Genomic DNA, 15,861 nt, shown 5'->3' with positions numbered 1-15,861 from the left:
ACTTTACACCAGTTTTCTAATATTCATTAGGATAGACTTTCGTACAAATGTTATAAAGCAGGGCTGACATAATACATCCAAAATTATATCGAGAATGCAATAAAATTTGCTCTAATTAGAATTCTGCACCTATAAGTTGCCTCCTTTCAATTTTTATCTGTTCCACTATTTCAGTCATTATCATCAATGAATGGAAATGAAATCTTGACGCTCAGTGAACATCAGTCGCCATCTATTGGAAAAAACAGTAGTTACTGAAACTTACTGAAACCATCGTACACCGTAAGATGTCAGCACCGTCGTCACTCGTTAATTGTTTGTAAACTGGACTCTTCTTGTTCTGCCCTACTAAGACCCATTTAACAAGTTCTTGAAAAGAGAAAAAGTCAGAAAGCTATATAAAAGGTATAAATACCCATACGCATATTCACAAGGAAATGCATTTTTAGGTGTTAAACTTGCTAGCCTGAGGTGGCATCTGGCTCCTAGCCTGAGATGACATATTCCGCTACGAGAATATTGCAGACGGAATTTAAAGATGGCGGCCGATGGACAGCCCCAACACAGACCGGGTGCTTTAAAACAGCAAAACAAGACACACAAAAGTGGGAGACATCGTACTAAAGGACAGCTAGATAAAGACACAAAAGGTGGGTGATACGTAATACTTTTTGTCGTTCAGAAATGTCCAGATTGTCTCGTAATTTGGGTTTAAAGAGAATGTGTGTACATATCACATGGTAGACAGGAACACGTGGTTTTGTTGACGTCGCATTTCAGTGCCCCTCAAATCATAATTATCTTTGGACTGACAAGAATGTACTGGCAAGAATGTTTAGTTTACCAACTTAAATGTTCCCATTCTTTTCGTGAAATGATGTAGTGGATTAAATGAAGTGCATGTTATTTCCTGATTATTTATTGACTGTTAACATTCTCTGTAGGTCGAGTGAGTGTTAAAGTGTTAAGCAAGAAAGCCAAACAAAATGCAAAGAAATCTGACAGAAGGAATCAGGTAAGTTGATATTAAGTTCATAATATTAACGTAATGACTGTCAGTATTAGACATTTTCATTGTTCTACTTTGTACAGGTTAACACTTCAAGTTTGTTATAGCCAGAATAGCATTAATATGTTATGCCCCTTTTAAGCTACATGTAAAAAAAAAAAATCTTCACATGCATCCTATCATAGTAAAACCTATTGAATGCTGAAGTTGGAAACTTTTCTCAGCAAATATCATGTGAGTTGTTGAAATTTATTTCTCAAGTGTGTTTTTTCTTCCAGGCTCTACAATTACGTAAAAATAAAAGAGATGAAGTTCTAGCAAAGAAGAGGAGTCGCGGCAGTGCTGGAAGCCCTCCTCACCTAGTGGTAGGTACAGTGGCAAAGACATCTTTATCTCTGTCATTTATATTCTCTGTATCTTTCTATTTTTATTTCTTCACAAATTTTTTATTACTAAGTAACATGCTTTGTAGAAAAAAATAAAACCCATCAAAAATAAATGAATGAAATCAGAAAAGAAGCTATTTTAGCACACTTGCAACCCAGAAAAATAGTGTCAGTATTGGATTGTTTGTCATTAGTATGTTGAATAAAAGAATAAACCTTTCATCATATTTTGAACAATAAGCATTGTTTTACTCTCACAATTTGATTGAATTTAAGTGTTTAGAAAAACCAAAAAAACAAAAAGGATATCACCGTCTAGTTGTTGAACACTACACAAATACAATGCTATCATCTTTTCTTGTGTCACATTCTGGCTGTTACAATTGCAGCTCATCCTCCCCTTGTGTAATGGAGTGTATGGCAATGATGTTCTGGAGCTGATTAAGACCTGTGATGACACGGCAGTGGTGAATATCAGTGATCTCGGTGTCACACATATCAGGTAATTGTAATGTGCTCATGGAAACTTAAAAAGACTTGATAACAAATGTCCTGTTATCACCATGGAAACTTTCAAAGACTTGGTACCAAGTTTTAGTATATAAATGTAATCAAATCTAGTTTTGATATGCAGATACATTGAACAGGTTCTTTTAGACACAGCTTTGATAGAGCCTGTATTTGTATTTGCACTAATTTTAGCAATGTTTAATAATTGTATTTATAGCAAGGTTTAAAAAAAAAAAAGCTTGTTTCTATTTAATATAAGCTCACCATGAGATTCCATTTTCAACGTTCCATGTTTCACAAAAGCACCATCATTATTTTACTCTACAAAGTTTTATGAAGTGCCATTTTGATTTCAAACCCCGTGTTTATACTTCTAGTGTGCCCCGTTTCAAGCAGAGATTTGCCTTCATGGTCCCTGAGTACGGTAACCTTACCGCTCTCCTCGACGCTGCCAAAGTTGCAGACAGCGTGCTGTTAATGTACTCACCAGAGTTTGCCGCAGACAGCTACGGTGACTATTGTCTGGCGTGTCTACAAGCACAGGGGATGCCCTCTGCACTGCACGGGGTCCAGGGGTTGAAAACTGTTCCTCTGAAGAAGCAGACGGAAACCAAAAAGATGATACAAAAATATATTGAACGCAGGTTAAAAACTTCTTCAAGATTGGGAGGATAATTTTTAATGCATCAGATATTGTGATTTTATGAATTATGCATTCGGTATGAGGTATTTTGATGTCAATTTTTTCACTGAAACTAAGAAAATATCAGTTAAATTTTGCTACTCAAATTATTATTTCAAATAATTATTTAATTTTGTTTTTTTCTTTTTTTATCTTTTATTTTGAAAGAAGTCACAATGTGTTTTCACAGGTTATATCAAGATGATTTCCTAATGGGGAAAATATCCATTGATGTTCTGCTGGTTAAGTAAGATCCACTGCTCTCTTCAACAATAAACATGTTTTACAATTGCAATTTTAAACGTGAAATGTTTCAGATTTCCTAAAGAAAAATGTCACAGTTTGGACAGCAGTCAGGAAGCTGTGCAGCTCCTCCATCACATCAGCAGCCAGAAGTTAAAACCCATCCACCTAAGAGAGCGAAGGCCCCATCTTGTGGGAGAAAGTGTCAGCTTTGAACTCAACGATGAAAATGTGAGCATCCATGTCATACTTAATTCAACAGTAAAGTGTGCCACTTATTGAAATTGTATGTGGGGCACATATTTTTTCTTGTACATCTTTAAACAGGTATTGATTTGCAAATGTTTTATAAGGGTCAAGAGACCAACTGTTTGATTAAATCGCTCCTCTCATTTCATCTTGTATTTTTGTCCCTAGATAATAACTTCATTATATATTTTTAGATGTCTTATTCTCCTATTTTAAATTTTATTCACATTCCAATATGTGTCTTATTGAATTGAATAGATTTACAATACAAAAACAAAATTTTCTCTCCCCAGAGCCAGGAGGGCACCTTGAAGGTGTCAGGCTATGTGAGGGGCTGCCCCCTGAGTGTCAATGGCCTAGTTCACATCCCTGGCTGGGGGGATTTCCAGATGAAGCAGATAGATGCCCCTCGGGATCCATTCCCCTTGAATCTCAGGGTGGAGAAGGAGAGGAAGAGGAAGGGGGAGGCCATGGTGGGTATTAGTGTACAGAAATAATTTGGTCTTTTTGATGGGCAAAAATTATGTAACTTTCATATACATAATTTTATAATCACAAAATCATTTTTTTCTCTATATATTGAGAGAGAGAGTAGCCTGCTTTTTAAGTCTGTTGCTACCACTCAATAAGAATGTTCTAATTTTAAGAAATATAGTATCTGTATTCACAATTTTCCCCCATTGAAAAGATCGAGTTATTACCATACTTGTGAACGTAGTCTTTGTTTCGATTTAAGAGGTGAAATTCAAGGGGGGGGGGGGGGGTGACTGTTTGTGCTCCATTGTTTCCTTGCAAATTGATCCGCTGTTTGTATTTTTAATTCAAAGAAGTAAAACCAGTACCTAGATCTTTGCCAGTACTTAAATCCTTGGCAACACACATTACAAGAAAGTTGTCAAATTATTGAAACTGATGTGTTTGTTGGAATATAGACAATATTGAAAATATACTGTGCAATACATTTAAGAAAAGGATTCTAGTTGCATAAAGTAATTGTTTAGGATGAAGACATGGCAGACACCAAGATGGAAGAAGACATCAAGGTGTTGGAGACGGCACATCCTAGCCACCAGGAGTCGCTGCAGTCTGAGGTGATACCTGACCCAATGGAGGGCGAGCAAACATGGCCGACAGAGGAGGAGCTGAGGGAAGCAGACGGTAAGATAGATTTCAGAATTTAGTGTGTATAGGATAACTTTGTATTGAATTATATTACTGCTATTCATTTAGAATGTAGAATCTCAATTGAATGTTTTTTCTTCAAGTGATGGCATGATCGTCATTTAAGATATTGCTTATAGAATGGGCCTAGTTTTTTCATTACCTTAGAGGAGCAAAAGTGAAGAGAAGTAAGCAATTCTAGATACTGAATAAAAGAGAGAGTTTGTTTCTGAACTTTGTTTGTGTTCTTTTAAGTAGAGTTCCATGAAAAGAAGACAATTACCAAGAAGGTCCCCAAGGGAACATCAGAATACCAGGCTGCATGGATTGTAGACAGTGGTGATGAAGACGAAGATGAGGCGAGTGGTGTGCAAGTTTTATTGAAACACCCTGTAGAGCTATGTTGTTTTCCCTTGTCTAATTGTTTAAAATTAGAGGGAGAGAGAAGGACAGGGATGAATTCAAAAAAAATCAACACATTGGCTAATAAATCATTGGTTAGAGACTTTCTGCATAATCCATAATCACCTTTTTGTTTTTGTAAGTCTATTTTTGTATGCAGTATCTGTGCTCCATTACAAAGACAATGTTAGAGTTTATCATTATTTAATACAGGATGATGACTCAGAGAGTGAAGATGGTGAAACAAAGATGGCAGTAGAGGATGAAGATGAAGATGATGATGAAGATTCTGAAGCAGATGACGAAGAGGAAGAGGAGGAAGACGATGGAACAAATACAGACAAGGTTGTTATCTATATCTTGAAGGAACACCTGTGTAGCTACTTGAGAAAATTATTATATTTAGATTTGTTTTTGCTATTTAACTGTTTAGTGGTCAACATATTTTACTTTAGCAAGTAAAAGAAAGTGCATAAGATTTGGAAAAGGAAATCTTTAAAAAAAAAGTGTGTGGTGTCTTTGAATGTATGCTGTACACATTGTGTCTTAATTAAACACTGATGCCGACTTACTGTCTGTCATTCAGGGGACTGTCTCTTTTGGTAATTTTGAGAAGTATGATGCTGATTATGATATGGATGAGGAAGAAAAGATGTGAGTAACGTGTTCTAATTTTTTTATTATTTCCTCACAATTATTCAATTCGAGAAGTATTCTGCTAGAACTTGTGAAAAGGAGGAAATACTTACATGTTAGGAGCACTCAGAATGGACTGATACTTACTTTCTTGTTTACATGTATTGCCCAGTGTGAGAAGGGCCAAGGACTTTGAAAGATATAATTTTATATAAACATGGTCCCTTCTTCAGGCTGGAGAAGTATAAGGCAGCCAGAGCAGATGAGATGTTCCCTGATGAAGTAGACACCCCCATGGACACGCCAGCCAGAGTGAGATTTCAGAGGTATGGACAGGCATTTCTTTTTGTTTCTCTGGGATTTTGTACATGCTGACATATGTATGTGTGTGTAAGAATGTAAATACACAGGTGTATTGTTACCTTTGTTAAATAAGGCATTACTGTTTGATTTAGTGGCTAGTTTGTTTTTGACAAAGTATTCAAAATATTTTTTGACATTTTTAAATTAAAAAATAAATCTTCAGTGAGTGCATTTATGTCTGTTGAATGATGTTCTTTCCTTTTCATGTTACTTGATTTAATAAGTAATGACTTTGGTTGTTTGTGACACAGCATCTGAAGTTCTCCTCCTTACCAATATAGAAAAAGAAATTTCTATATACATTTATATATATTTTTTCAATTGCAGATACCGTGGTCTGAAAAGCTTCAGGACATCCCCATGGGACCCCAAGGAGAACCTGCCAGCTGACTATGCCAGGATTTTCCAGTTTGAAAATTTTAAAAGAACAAAGAAAAGAGTGCTTGAGGAGGAGAAGGATGGGGCCGAGGTAGTTTTAACCAGTAATTGTTGTTCAAAAAAAAAGAAAGAAAATTTGATAATTTGTACTGTTAAAGTGAAATATCTTTCAAAAATTAATCATCTTGTTTTTGTGTTTTAATTTTAAGAATAGAATGAGACAATGCTATTGTCATGTAAAGTGAGTGTTAAATCATTCCTTTCATTATTATTTATTTCAGCCTGGTTGGTATGTCACAGTTCATGTTGCCAATGTTCCAAGAGCTTTCATGGGTAAGTCTACAGGGTATAGTATGATGCAGATGGTTGGACTGAAAAAAACTCATTAAATTGTGGACAGTAACTTGTAGACTGGACAAATGTGCTATTGAAGTGAATATTTAATACTGTAAATTTTCACCATTATCCATCTTGCCTAGATAATCTTGAATGTTTATTTGGATATCTTTGTTAAATGTCTGTATGAGTGTCATATTCAGTGCCTAGTTTATATAGTCCTGTAGGTGATTGGGCATTATAACTTTTTTATTTAAAAATTAATCGACCATGAAAGTAAAATACTTATATTTACAGAATCCTACACAGCTGGCTCTCCTGTGGTGTTGTACGGACTACTTTCACATGAGCAGAAGATGTCCGTGGTACACTTCATGGTGAAACGTCTGCCACAGAGCACTGAGCCAATCAAATCTAAGGAGCGGTTGATCTTCCATGTAGGCTACAGGAGATTTGCTGCCTGTCCGATATTTTCACAGCATACGAATGGAGACAAACATAAGGTAAGTAGACCCTGTAGGCTTTACAATGTGTTATCTGTCTTTCTGTCTTAATGCCAGTTATTTCTTGGAATATAATGGAGATACAGGTTCTACATTTAGCATGAACCCAAAAAAGATGACAGTCACCAATCATTTATTATTTTAGAGAAATTCATCAGCCCTTTTTTCAAGTAAACAAATAATAGAAATAAATACATTCTTAATCGTTGTCATTTGGAGTTGCCAGTAATCAGTGACAGTTTTTTTTTTTTTTTTTTTTTTTTTTTTTTTTTTTTTTTTTGCATTTTCAGTTTGAGAAGTTCTTCAAGAAGGACATGATGTGTGTGGCCACTGTGTTTGCTCCCATTATATTTCCTCCAGCCTCTGTACTGGTGTTTAAAGAACAGTGCAATGGTGAGTAGAGTTAGCTCACCACTTGTGGATGATACCAAGAGTTTGTAGAGATCCACTTTTAGTGTGTCCATTGAATTTTTACTATAGAAAGTGAAAGTGATATGTTGAAGACATTTCTGAAGAGCTTTGAAGTGGGAAAAGTACCCAACTGTAAAGTCATGGGTAAAAATACTTTGCTGATTAATAAAAGTGTTTTTTATTGCATCTGTAAAAAGATGTGGTGGTCTAAACTATGGAAAAGTTTTATATACTTCTATTTAATCAATAATCATGCATTTTTAATTTACATAAATTGAACTATTTCCAGGAGATCATGATTTGATAGCCACAGGGTCAGTTCTGTCCGTCAACCCTGACCGTATAGTGGCCAAGAGAGTGGTCCTCAGTGGTCATGCCTTTAAGATTAACAAGAAGTCAGCTGTGGTCAGATATATGTTTTTTAACAGAGGTGAGCAGATGCAAGTAATTTCTGTGACAAGGAGATACTATGAGATGGTCATATTTTGCAAAGAAAATTTTTAAAAACATAAGATTCTGTTTAATTCCTTGATCATCTGCATTTATATTTAATATAGTTGAATCATTATATTTATTTTGTGGAAGGTGTACAGTACATTATATTGATACCAGTAGACTGGAAAAGGAATGGGTCCAGCACTTTGCTTAATAAATATAGATTAAATATTGTTTTATTAAGAATGTCTTATTTTAATACTTTGGTCTTATAAATATTTTCTTCATAAACATGTCCCATATTGATACCTTCTTCTACACCATCTTTCAGAGGACATACTGTGGTTCAAGCCTGTAGAACTGAGGACTAAGTATGGGAGGAGAGGGCACATCAAGGAGGCTTTGGGTAAGGATTGGGCTTGTCTTGGTTAATGCTGGAAATTATTAAGATTTTGTACTGGATGAAATTTTTCTACTTCTTAGTAAGAGGTAAGGTATTGAGTGTTAATACAAGACAAAGTTGATTTAAAGATGTAATTTGAAAGATTTATACATCTTATATTCATTTATTTATTTACTAAGTAAATGGTGAGAATTTAGATGATTTCAGATTAGGGTGTTCTACCATCAAGTGGAGGGGGGAGCATTCAAATCTTTGCTTCAATTTAAAAAAAATAATGGGGTACTACCATCTTCAAATCTCGGTTTTGAACATTATTTGTTTTTAACTACTTGTTTATTTGTTAACCAGGCACCCATGGTCACATGAAGTGTATATTTGATGGTCAGCTGAAGTCTCAGGACACTGTGTTGATGAACTTGTACAAGAGGATGTATCCAAAGTGGACATACGACCCTCATGTAGCAACCCCTCCTAACAGGACCTCTGCCCCCCTCACAGACGTGTACATGGATGACATTAGTGACCTGTTTTGATTTTGAAAGATCACATTTCTGGTCCTGTCCTTAGTCATAGTATTTAATTTTATCCAAATTCTTGATAAGATTTAATCAAATTTAAGAATTAAAAAGAATTGTGTCAAGAAGAGGATGTTACTGAAGTGGATCCTATATGTGGGAGTTCAGCGCCCCCTTGTGAGTGTTTTCATGGGAGGTGTCAGACAATAAGTTTGAAGTCTACAGGTTATTGTAAGATTGGCTCAGGAATTTTTAGATGTCACTTGTTGAAAGCATCTAATAGTAATAATAATAATAAAAAACTGCTTGACAAAACAGTTGTCAATTTGCTTTTTTTAATATTTAAATATGTAAATTTAACACAATTATTTTAGCACCAGGGAAAGTGAGGTCAGATATAGTTATAATACATAAGGACAGGTATATTCAATTCCTGAGTAAATAATACTATAAGTTCTGTGACAGAGAAAATTTGTTGTCGTACACTGTATTTTATGTAATGGCATCTAGGATGAACACTCCCACATGTGTAAGTTCGCACTTGTGTAAGTTCCTGTTTTACCGGTATGTGTCACACCATCACGCCATTCATATTCAAACTACAAAGTTACAATCCCTGATAATGCCTGTCTACTGCCACAGTCGTCATATCTGAAACGTGACGTCACACTCTTACACCGACGTGACGTCAGTTCATCACGTGTACATATTGCACAGATAAGTGTGTAACGGTAAAGCTGCTGCCCCGGCAATAAATATTCCAACAGCGTCTGCCAGGGTTACTACGCCCATGCTGAATTCGCGGTGCTCCTCCCGAACCTGAAGGTAAAAAGAAAACGAGTTAAAATCACGGCGAAATCTACACCTATTCAAAGAGTTTGATCGAAAGTGGGCGTGTCATTCTGTAAGTAGGTCTGTCTTATAACCAGACCGTCTTAAATCTTCAGTCGCGTTTCATTAAAACACACACACTTCAACGCACACACACACGCACGTGCCCAAGTTCGCTCATGTACTTTACCTCCTTTCTAATTCTATAAAAAGTATTGACGAAGGTGGCGCCTCCTAGCAGTCCCTCCCAGAAGATCAGAGTCAAGATGATCCAGATGCTTGGAATGAACCGATACACAGCATTAGCAGCCAATACCCCAAGGTTGATACCCTGAAAGAAAGATGACGTACAGTAAGCATGTCCGTTTCAACTTACAGAAACCACAATTTGAAAATAATTGCCGCAAAACGCAAAATCAGAGTCAACCAATTCTAATCTTGATTTTCAATAGATATCCTACAAATTATGTCTAAACCTTTATGGTTCCTTAGCAATATTCATCTCTGTTGCACGCCTTTTTTTCAAATTAAAGAAATCATTTAAAATCATTACCTGCCAAATGGGGAAAACCCAAATTTTGTTGATTTGAATCAAATTGACTGAAGATCTGGATAAGAACACCCCGAGCTGGTAGTCCATCTGGTACCTGACACAGAGGAAGACCAGAATTATACTTTACTTTAAAAAACCTCCCTCTCTTTCTCCTTCTCCGCCCTCTCTCTCTCTCTCTCTCTCTCTCTCTCTCTCTCGAAGTGGAGGCGGTTAAGTTACCGGTTCCACAAGAACGCAGGTTAACCCGTCGATGATTGCACTTTAAATTTGCAATCGATCCCACAATGCCAGAAGCCCTGCACCCCACCCTACGTGAAACCTTTCTTCTTGTAAAAAAAAAAAGTCAAATAATAATACGGTTTTATTCGCCAATATAATGGAAATTTAACCTAAAATTGAAAAGTTTAAGGTTTTTGGGTGTTTAGGCTTTTCCGTATGAACAAAAAAATCATTTTATTAGTACAAATAGGCCTATATATACCTACCATTCGTACTGTTCGTCTGTCGTCAACCAGATGCCATTGAAATACAAGACTTCGTACTGAAATAGATGTACGAAAATGGACTGCGCAACAGTGACTGATCAATGACAAGATGTAATTAGCAATTTTAAAACAACTAATTAATCGTGTATAACCAGACTTGCCAACTTTGTTCTGATAGCTCACTTAATCTAATCACAAAGAATTCCGCCTAAAGGCTTTAATGCCGATGGCAAAATAAACAGCAAGACGTTTCTTATAGCAAGGTACTGGGCAGGAATATAGCTGTATCTGTTACTCACCAACCCTTGATTTATAAAGTATTCCAGAAAGTAAACCAGTCCTAGCGGTACCATGTACTTTAACAAAGGCTGAAAATTAGTATAATTTAATTGAATGTAACTATAATCTATAACATTTAAGGAATTCATGGGAAAAAAGATGTGGCATTTTGTGTCAAATCAGTTATGAACGTTTTTATACGTTTTACGCTGCTAAATGTCGATGCCGTATATAGAGATCTACATGTTCCGATATTTGTTTGAAATATCAGCAATCTTCTTTTAATACAAATTTTTTATAATTATAAAAAAGTCACAAAATCTTGTGAATACGTTCGAGTCATAACAGACGTTGGATTATCTGTAACTACCTACCTTCACAAGTTTGATTTTTTCCTTTAATGAATAATTCGAAATACCTTCGACTAAAAAATAAAAACAAAATAAGCTAAAATATTATATCCACAATAAACAAGTCGAATACAACAACTGAAAATGTCAAAATGAACAAAAATTATGAATGAATGATGAAAAAATAACTTTGCACAAATGATGACAAACCGCGTAGGCCTACTATAAAAGCTAAATCTAATATAGAGAGTCAAATAAGTTCGAAATATCAACCTCACCTGTATCATTCCTATCTGAATTGTTCTTATCATTACTTTGAATCAACTTATCATAACGGTTAACTTTTGAGCAGGGGGCGCTGAGTTCTGGAGGTTTGACAAGAAGCAGAAAATAGGTGGCGCCCATGATGGCCGGGTAGACAAGCATGAAGAACAGACAATTTCTGGCTGAGACGCCGGCCGTTCGGAGTCCTGCGTATGTGAGAGCGCCAAGGAAACCCGCCGCCCCTGTGCCTGAGGAAAAAGCTGACACGACGTTCCTGAAAACGGCAATGATAGAGAATATGATTATGGTATCTAGTACCGTGTTTAAGAAAAAAAATCCTTGGGTGGGGGTATCTGTTGAAGACCATGATAGGACTTTGGGAGTCATTTACAATCCCCTCCCATCACCACCCCTAAACCCCCAAAAAAGTTTTTTCAAAAATTCCCTGATTTTACGCCCCAACCTAAACCCACATAAAAACACAAAATGTTACTTTTTTAATTGTTTGAAAAAGAATTATAAACAAATCACTACCCTCTACCAGGACCAAAGAATGATTTTGCACTAGATATATCCACGGATATGTCCCTGGTTAATTCAATTTTCTCTGCTGAGACACAGAGGTGAATTGTGTGAAGCATCAATCTATGGTCCTGGTAGAAGGTAACAAATCACCACCTACTGGTCAAAGTATGCCGTCATTTGAAAGAAAGTTACTTCTCCTAATCCCTCGCTGATACTGGCGAATACCACACCTGAAAAAAAATTAATGACGTATAGATTGTGAACAAAAGAGAGAGAGAGAGATGTGGGGTGGGGTTCACATTATAAGCAACCCTGCGCTAACTTTCCGAATTTTTAATACGCTGTGGTATAGGCATCATCAATGTCAGTCGACTCCATGACATCACACAACTGATATATAGTATTGATCGGAAAGATTTCGGGCTACGAAGGCCACATTGGGAATGATCAGTAATTGTTTGGTATACGTACCAAGCAAGCTGACCCATATGGTTGACGACAAGGCAACTGTTAGAAAACTGGCCGCCCCAAACGCCACGACAGCCATCACCCTGCAACTGCATGCATATCAGTATGGTTTTTACTAGAAAATTACACTTCAAACCACCGGTAATACTTTTATCATTTTTGCACGGATGTTCATCAATTCAGAAGAAATTCTGTGTCAAGAAAATGTGGAATTATCCGTCCGATTAACGGCGATTAAAATATCAACAATATATTTCTTTAAAAAATTGAACCAGCTTTGATATATATCTGAAAACATTTCGTTTACAGTGTTCAAGTAACTGTCCTTATGAAGATCTATACTTACTAGTATGGGACCTTCTTTAAGAAAAAAGCTCCAGTCGTCTTGATAAATAAAACAGGGATAATGTCCGCCAATAACACGGCCTGGAAGAAAAGGGAAGACGCCATAGTTGAAGCCCTGCCAATACACCCAAGTGGGTCCCAAGTTGGTCCCAAGTGGGACTAATGTGGGTGCTGATTAAGGGTGCGTACCCAATGAAAATATCGTACTAGGTAGATTGATACAATGCAAAATAAGACAGGATGAAATATAAAAATTTAACCCAGGAAATTGTAAGTACTACAGTTAATTACGAGCAAGCAAAGCTTGTTTTACAAAGGTTTCATATGAGTTTTCTCAAGCGCGAGGTCATGTACTGACCGTAAACTTGCCCTTGCTTTCCCTGTTTTCCATTATAAATAACAGATACACAGTGTGCATATTTATAATGCACTGTGCAAAGTATTGCATTTAACATGTAGCTTGTCACGCTAGTGCATCCTATCTCAATTTATCCACACAAATATATGTAGGTCATTTCATCTGGTTCAGTACACGCACTACCGGTGGGTCAAAGATTTTGCTTCGTTCAGCAAGCATTACAAAATTAAAGTACACGAGGAGAATTTGAGACTTTTACTTTTATACATAGGGCAGGCCCGTGGCCAGGGGGGGGGGGTCGGGGGATTTGAAAGAACTGCCCCTTTTGTCAGGAAAAGGTCCATTTTGGGTAAAATTTTATGTAGGTACACATAAGTTTCATTGTAAAACGTCTACTTATTCAGAAAAAGAACCCCCCTTTTGAATTTGCTGGCTACGGGCCTGTAGGGCATAGGAGTTGGAAAACGACTTAATTAAGTATATTTTTTGTTTGTTTACGAGGGGAGGGGGGAGTGGAGAAAGCGGAGGAGTACCTCCAAAGCTAAAGAAAAGGGTACGTAAACGCTGTTCCCCCCCCCCCCTCGCCCCTCCCGAATCCCCCAGTACACATACAATATGAATATTACCCAGACTTACCCCAGTGCCGACAGAATTACACCTAAGCTGCATCTCTTCTGTGTCATTAAGACCGGTAACATTTGCCTGGAACAGGTGCAAAAAATAAATCAGTAAATCGAACTCAATTTTTTTTAATAATATATATCAATCTACCCTATGTCAAGGTACCGGTCACGGAGGATTTTTCATTAGATACTTGCATTCACAGATATTTCACTGCCAATTTATCTATACTTTTTACCTTCTCCCAGGGTCACAAAGATCATTTCCTTCTCTACATTGTATACTAGACATTCACACATATTTCTTTCTATTCACCAGCTCTGTACTTTTCTTTTTTGTGTTCAGCAAGAATTTTTGCTCACCAGCTTCGTCGTCAGCTAAATGTAGCTGTCTTCTGGTACAAGTAGAGAAGAGGAGGGGGTCTACATTCAAGTAAGAAATCAGGAATCCTTAACAAGTGCTCTTTCCCCCATCTTCCCACAAACATCACGATAAAAGTAACATTACCGGTTGTAGATTGTCGGAGTTGTCACTATCACGGAGTATTTCTTTTGCAGCACTCAGCATAACTACGTATGGAAAGTAGTCGCAAAGACCAAGGAGCCAAAACCCTGCTAAATTCCGCCGTAGATCCCATTTAGACTTTGGTTGTTCTAAAGTATAAAGACGTCCGGGAATTCCAAAATTAAATATATGTTAAGAATGGGAAAAACGAATCATTCTATAGTTAAGATTAAACAATCACTATTAGTTTTGTTGACAGTCACACACTCAAAGGCAAATTGAGTTTTAACTGGTTAAGATTCAGAAAAATGAATGATGATAAACCACATATATATTTGCAAAAATTTTACAATTAGAAGCACAATAGTCAACAATGCAAAGAGCCCGATGTCCATATTAAACTTTACCTTCCTCTTCTATATCCATCTCTTTGTTGATCACTGAATCGCAAGATATCGTGATGACAGGCTATATACAGGTCCACTATTGGTCAATATAGATTAGTCCCAGGACCAGGGAAGAGCCTATATACTAGACACTAGGACACTTACTGCATTTGTCACCTTATGAGCGCCACCTGTCAAACGGGGTACTTGATTAGGTCCCTATACCAGCCGTGCACTTACCGGGCGATAGGCCAGTTAAAGTCTTTTTTTAAATATAAGTAAGAGGCTGGGACTGTTAGTGGCAGGACGCCAATATTGGAATATTAAAGCGATCTCTGATCTAGTAACATCCAGCTGATAAATTTAAGGAGAAGGTTTTTTTTATACTAAAATGCTCTGTTTAGCGGTCTTAAAGCAGCGGGTGCAGTTTAAATTATCTACACAAGTCCACCACAGGCATATAATTTACATTACCTTAAAGGCTGTTAGTGTATTCTCTTATCAGTAATGCAGTTTGAGGAAATATGGTCTACTTAGACGGGAAAGAAATATCAAATAGTTATAAAATGATTGTTTTTATAGCAAGGGAAAGGGGTGTTTTTTTAATAAGATTTCTGTCCGATAGTTACCTTGTTTAGTTGATCACAAGATATATTCTTAAATATTGTAATAAAGTTGAAAATGTTTGCATTTGTGTGTTCCCTTTCGTCACACTTCCTTTAAAAGATAGGATCAGGTTGTCGGAACCATTGATAGTAGTTTAAGCTTGGATGTGATTTGCATATTGGTTTTAACATACATATTAAAATACAATTTTTTTTTAAATGTACTTATAATAATTATATATTTGGGGCATTTACACAGTGTGTGTGTCAGGTTGCATTTTAGATAAAGTACTTGTAAAATGCCAATTGAGTTTAGGGATAAAAGAGGTAAGAGAGGGAGAGGGAGACCGATGCTTGAGGGACAGACAGATGTATATAGAGGGCTTTACAGTGGAAGGGCCTACACGCTTGAGTTTTAGCCCTAAATAAACTATGTAGCAGAAAACTATATATCTGCCCGTCTGTCTCAATTGACTTATTGGCGAAAAAGAAAAGAAGAACAAGGTACAGCCAAAGTACAGCCAAAGGGAGGGAGAGGGAGGCAGAGTGACCAGGGTCATTGAAGCGAGAAAATCAAAAATAATAATTAAAAAAAAGCTGACGGGGTCATCTGGCTATTACGAAGTATTTTTACTCCAAGCATCCATTCGAACGTTTTTAATTCC

General features: G+C 36.7%; 2 protein-coding genes across 5 annotated transcripts; one reads left to right on the top strand and one right to left on the bottom strand.

Annotated features, from left to right (window-relative positions):
• Window positions 1–390: 390 nt before the first annotated feature.
• Window positions 391–8,939, top strand: LOC106174584 (pre-rRNA-processing protein TSR1 homolog). 2 transcript variants are annotated; one of them, XM_013556204.2, is made up of 19 exons: window positions 391–650; window positions 945–1,015; window positions 1,288–1,374; window positions 1,785–1,897; window positions 2,283–2,549; window positions 2,905–3,061; window positions 3,373–3,552; window positions 4,081–4,237; window positions 4,496–4,599; window positions 4,856–4,987; window positions 5,229–5,296; window positions 5,512–5,604; window positions 5,969–6,110; window positions 6,301–6,352; window positions 6,653–6,858; window positions 7,149–7,251; window positions 7,559–7,699; window positions 8,036–8,110; window positions 8,456–8,939. In XM_013556204.2, exons 1-19 carry the CDS (start codon window positions 539–541, stop codon window positions 8,638–8,640), a joined length of 2,445 nt encoding a protein of 814 aa, XP_013411658.2. In that variant the 5' UTR covers window positions 391–538; the 3' UTR covers window positions 8,641–8,939. The 2 variants fall into 2 exon arrangements, with proteins under 2 accessions (XP_013411658.2, XP_086871177.1); XM_087015051.1 differs by having other exon boundaries at window positions 397–650; window positions 4,499–4,599.
• Window positions 8,940–9,172: 233 nt separating this feature from the next.
• Window positions 9,173–15,068, bottom strand: LOC106181723 (battenin-like). 3 transcript variants are annotated; one of them, XM_087015053.1, is made up of 13 exons: window positions 14,613–15,047; window positions 14,209–14,354; window positions 13,717–13,782; window positions 12,724–12,803; window positions 12,381–12,466; window positions 12,067–12,139; window positions 11,399–11,658; window positions 11,145–11,194; window positions 10,791–10,859; window positions 10,492–10,547; window positions 10,007–10,100; window positions 9,644–9,784; window positions 9,173–9,441 (listed from the first exon to the last, which is right to left on the bottom strand). In XM_087015053.1, exons 1-13 carry the CDS (start codon window positions 14,629–14,631, stop codon window positions 9,319–9,321), a joined length of 1,263 nt encoding a protein of 420 aa, XP_086871179.1. In that variant the 5' UTR covers window positions 14,632–15,047; the 3' UTR covers window positions 9,173–9,318. The 3 variants fall into 3 exon arrangements, 2 of the variants coding, with proteins under 2 accessions (XP_086871179.1, XP_086871180.1); XR_015334981.1 differs by lacking the exon at window positions 10,007–10,100 and having other exon boundaries at window positions 14,613–15,068; XM_087015054.1 differs by lacking the exons at window positions 14,209–14,354; window positions 14,613–15,047 and adding an exon at window positions 14,064–14,149.
• Window positions 15,069–15,861: the final 793 nt, after the last annotated feature.

This window comes from Lingula anatina, chromosome 6 (assembly GCF_051362555.1).
Source record: "Lingula anatina isolate TDL-2025a chromosome 6, LinAna3.0, whole genome shotgun sequence".
In the NCBI taxonomy this organism is placed as follows: domain Eukaryota; kingdom Metazoa; phylum Brachiopoda; class Lingulata; order Lingulida; family Lingulidae; genus Lingula; species Lingula anatina.
The sequence above is the reverse complement of the archived record's forward strand: the minus strand, read 5'-3'. Positions and strand labels throughout refer to the sequence as shown.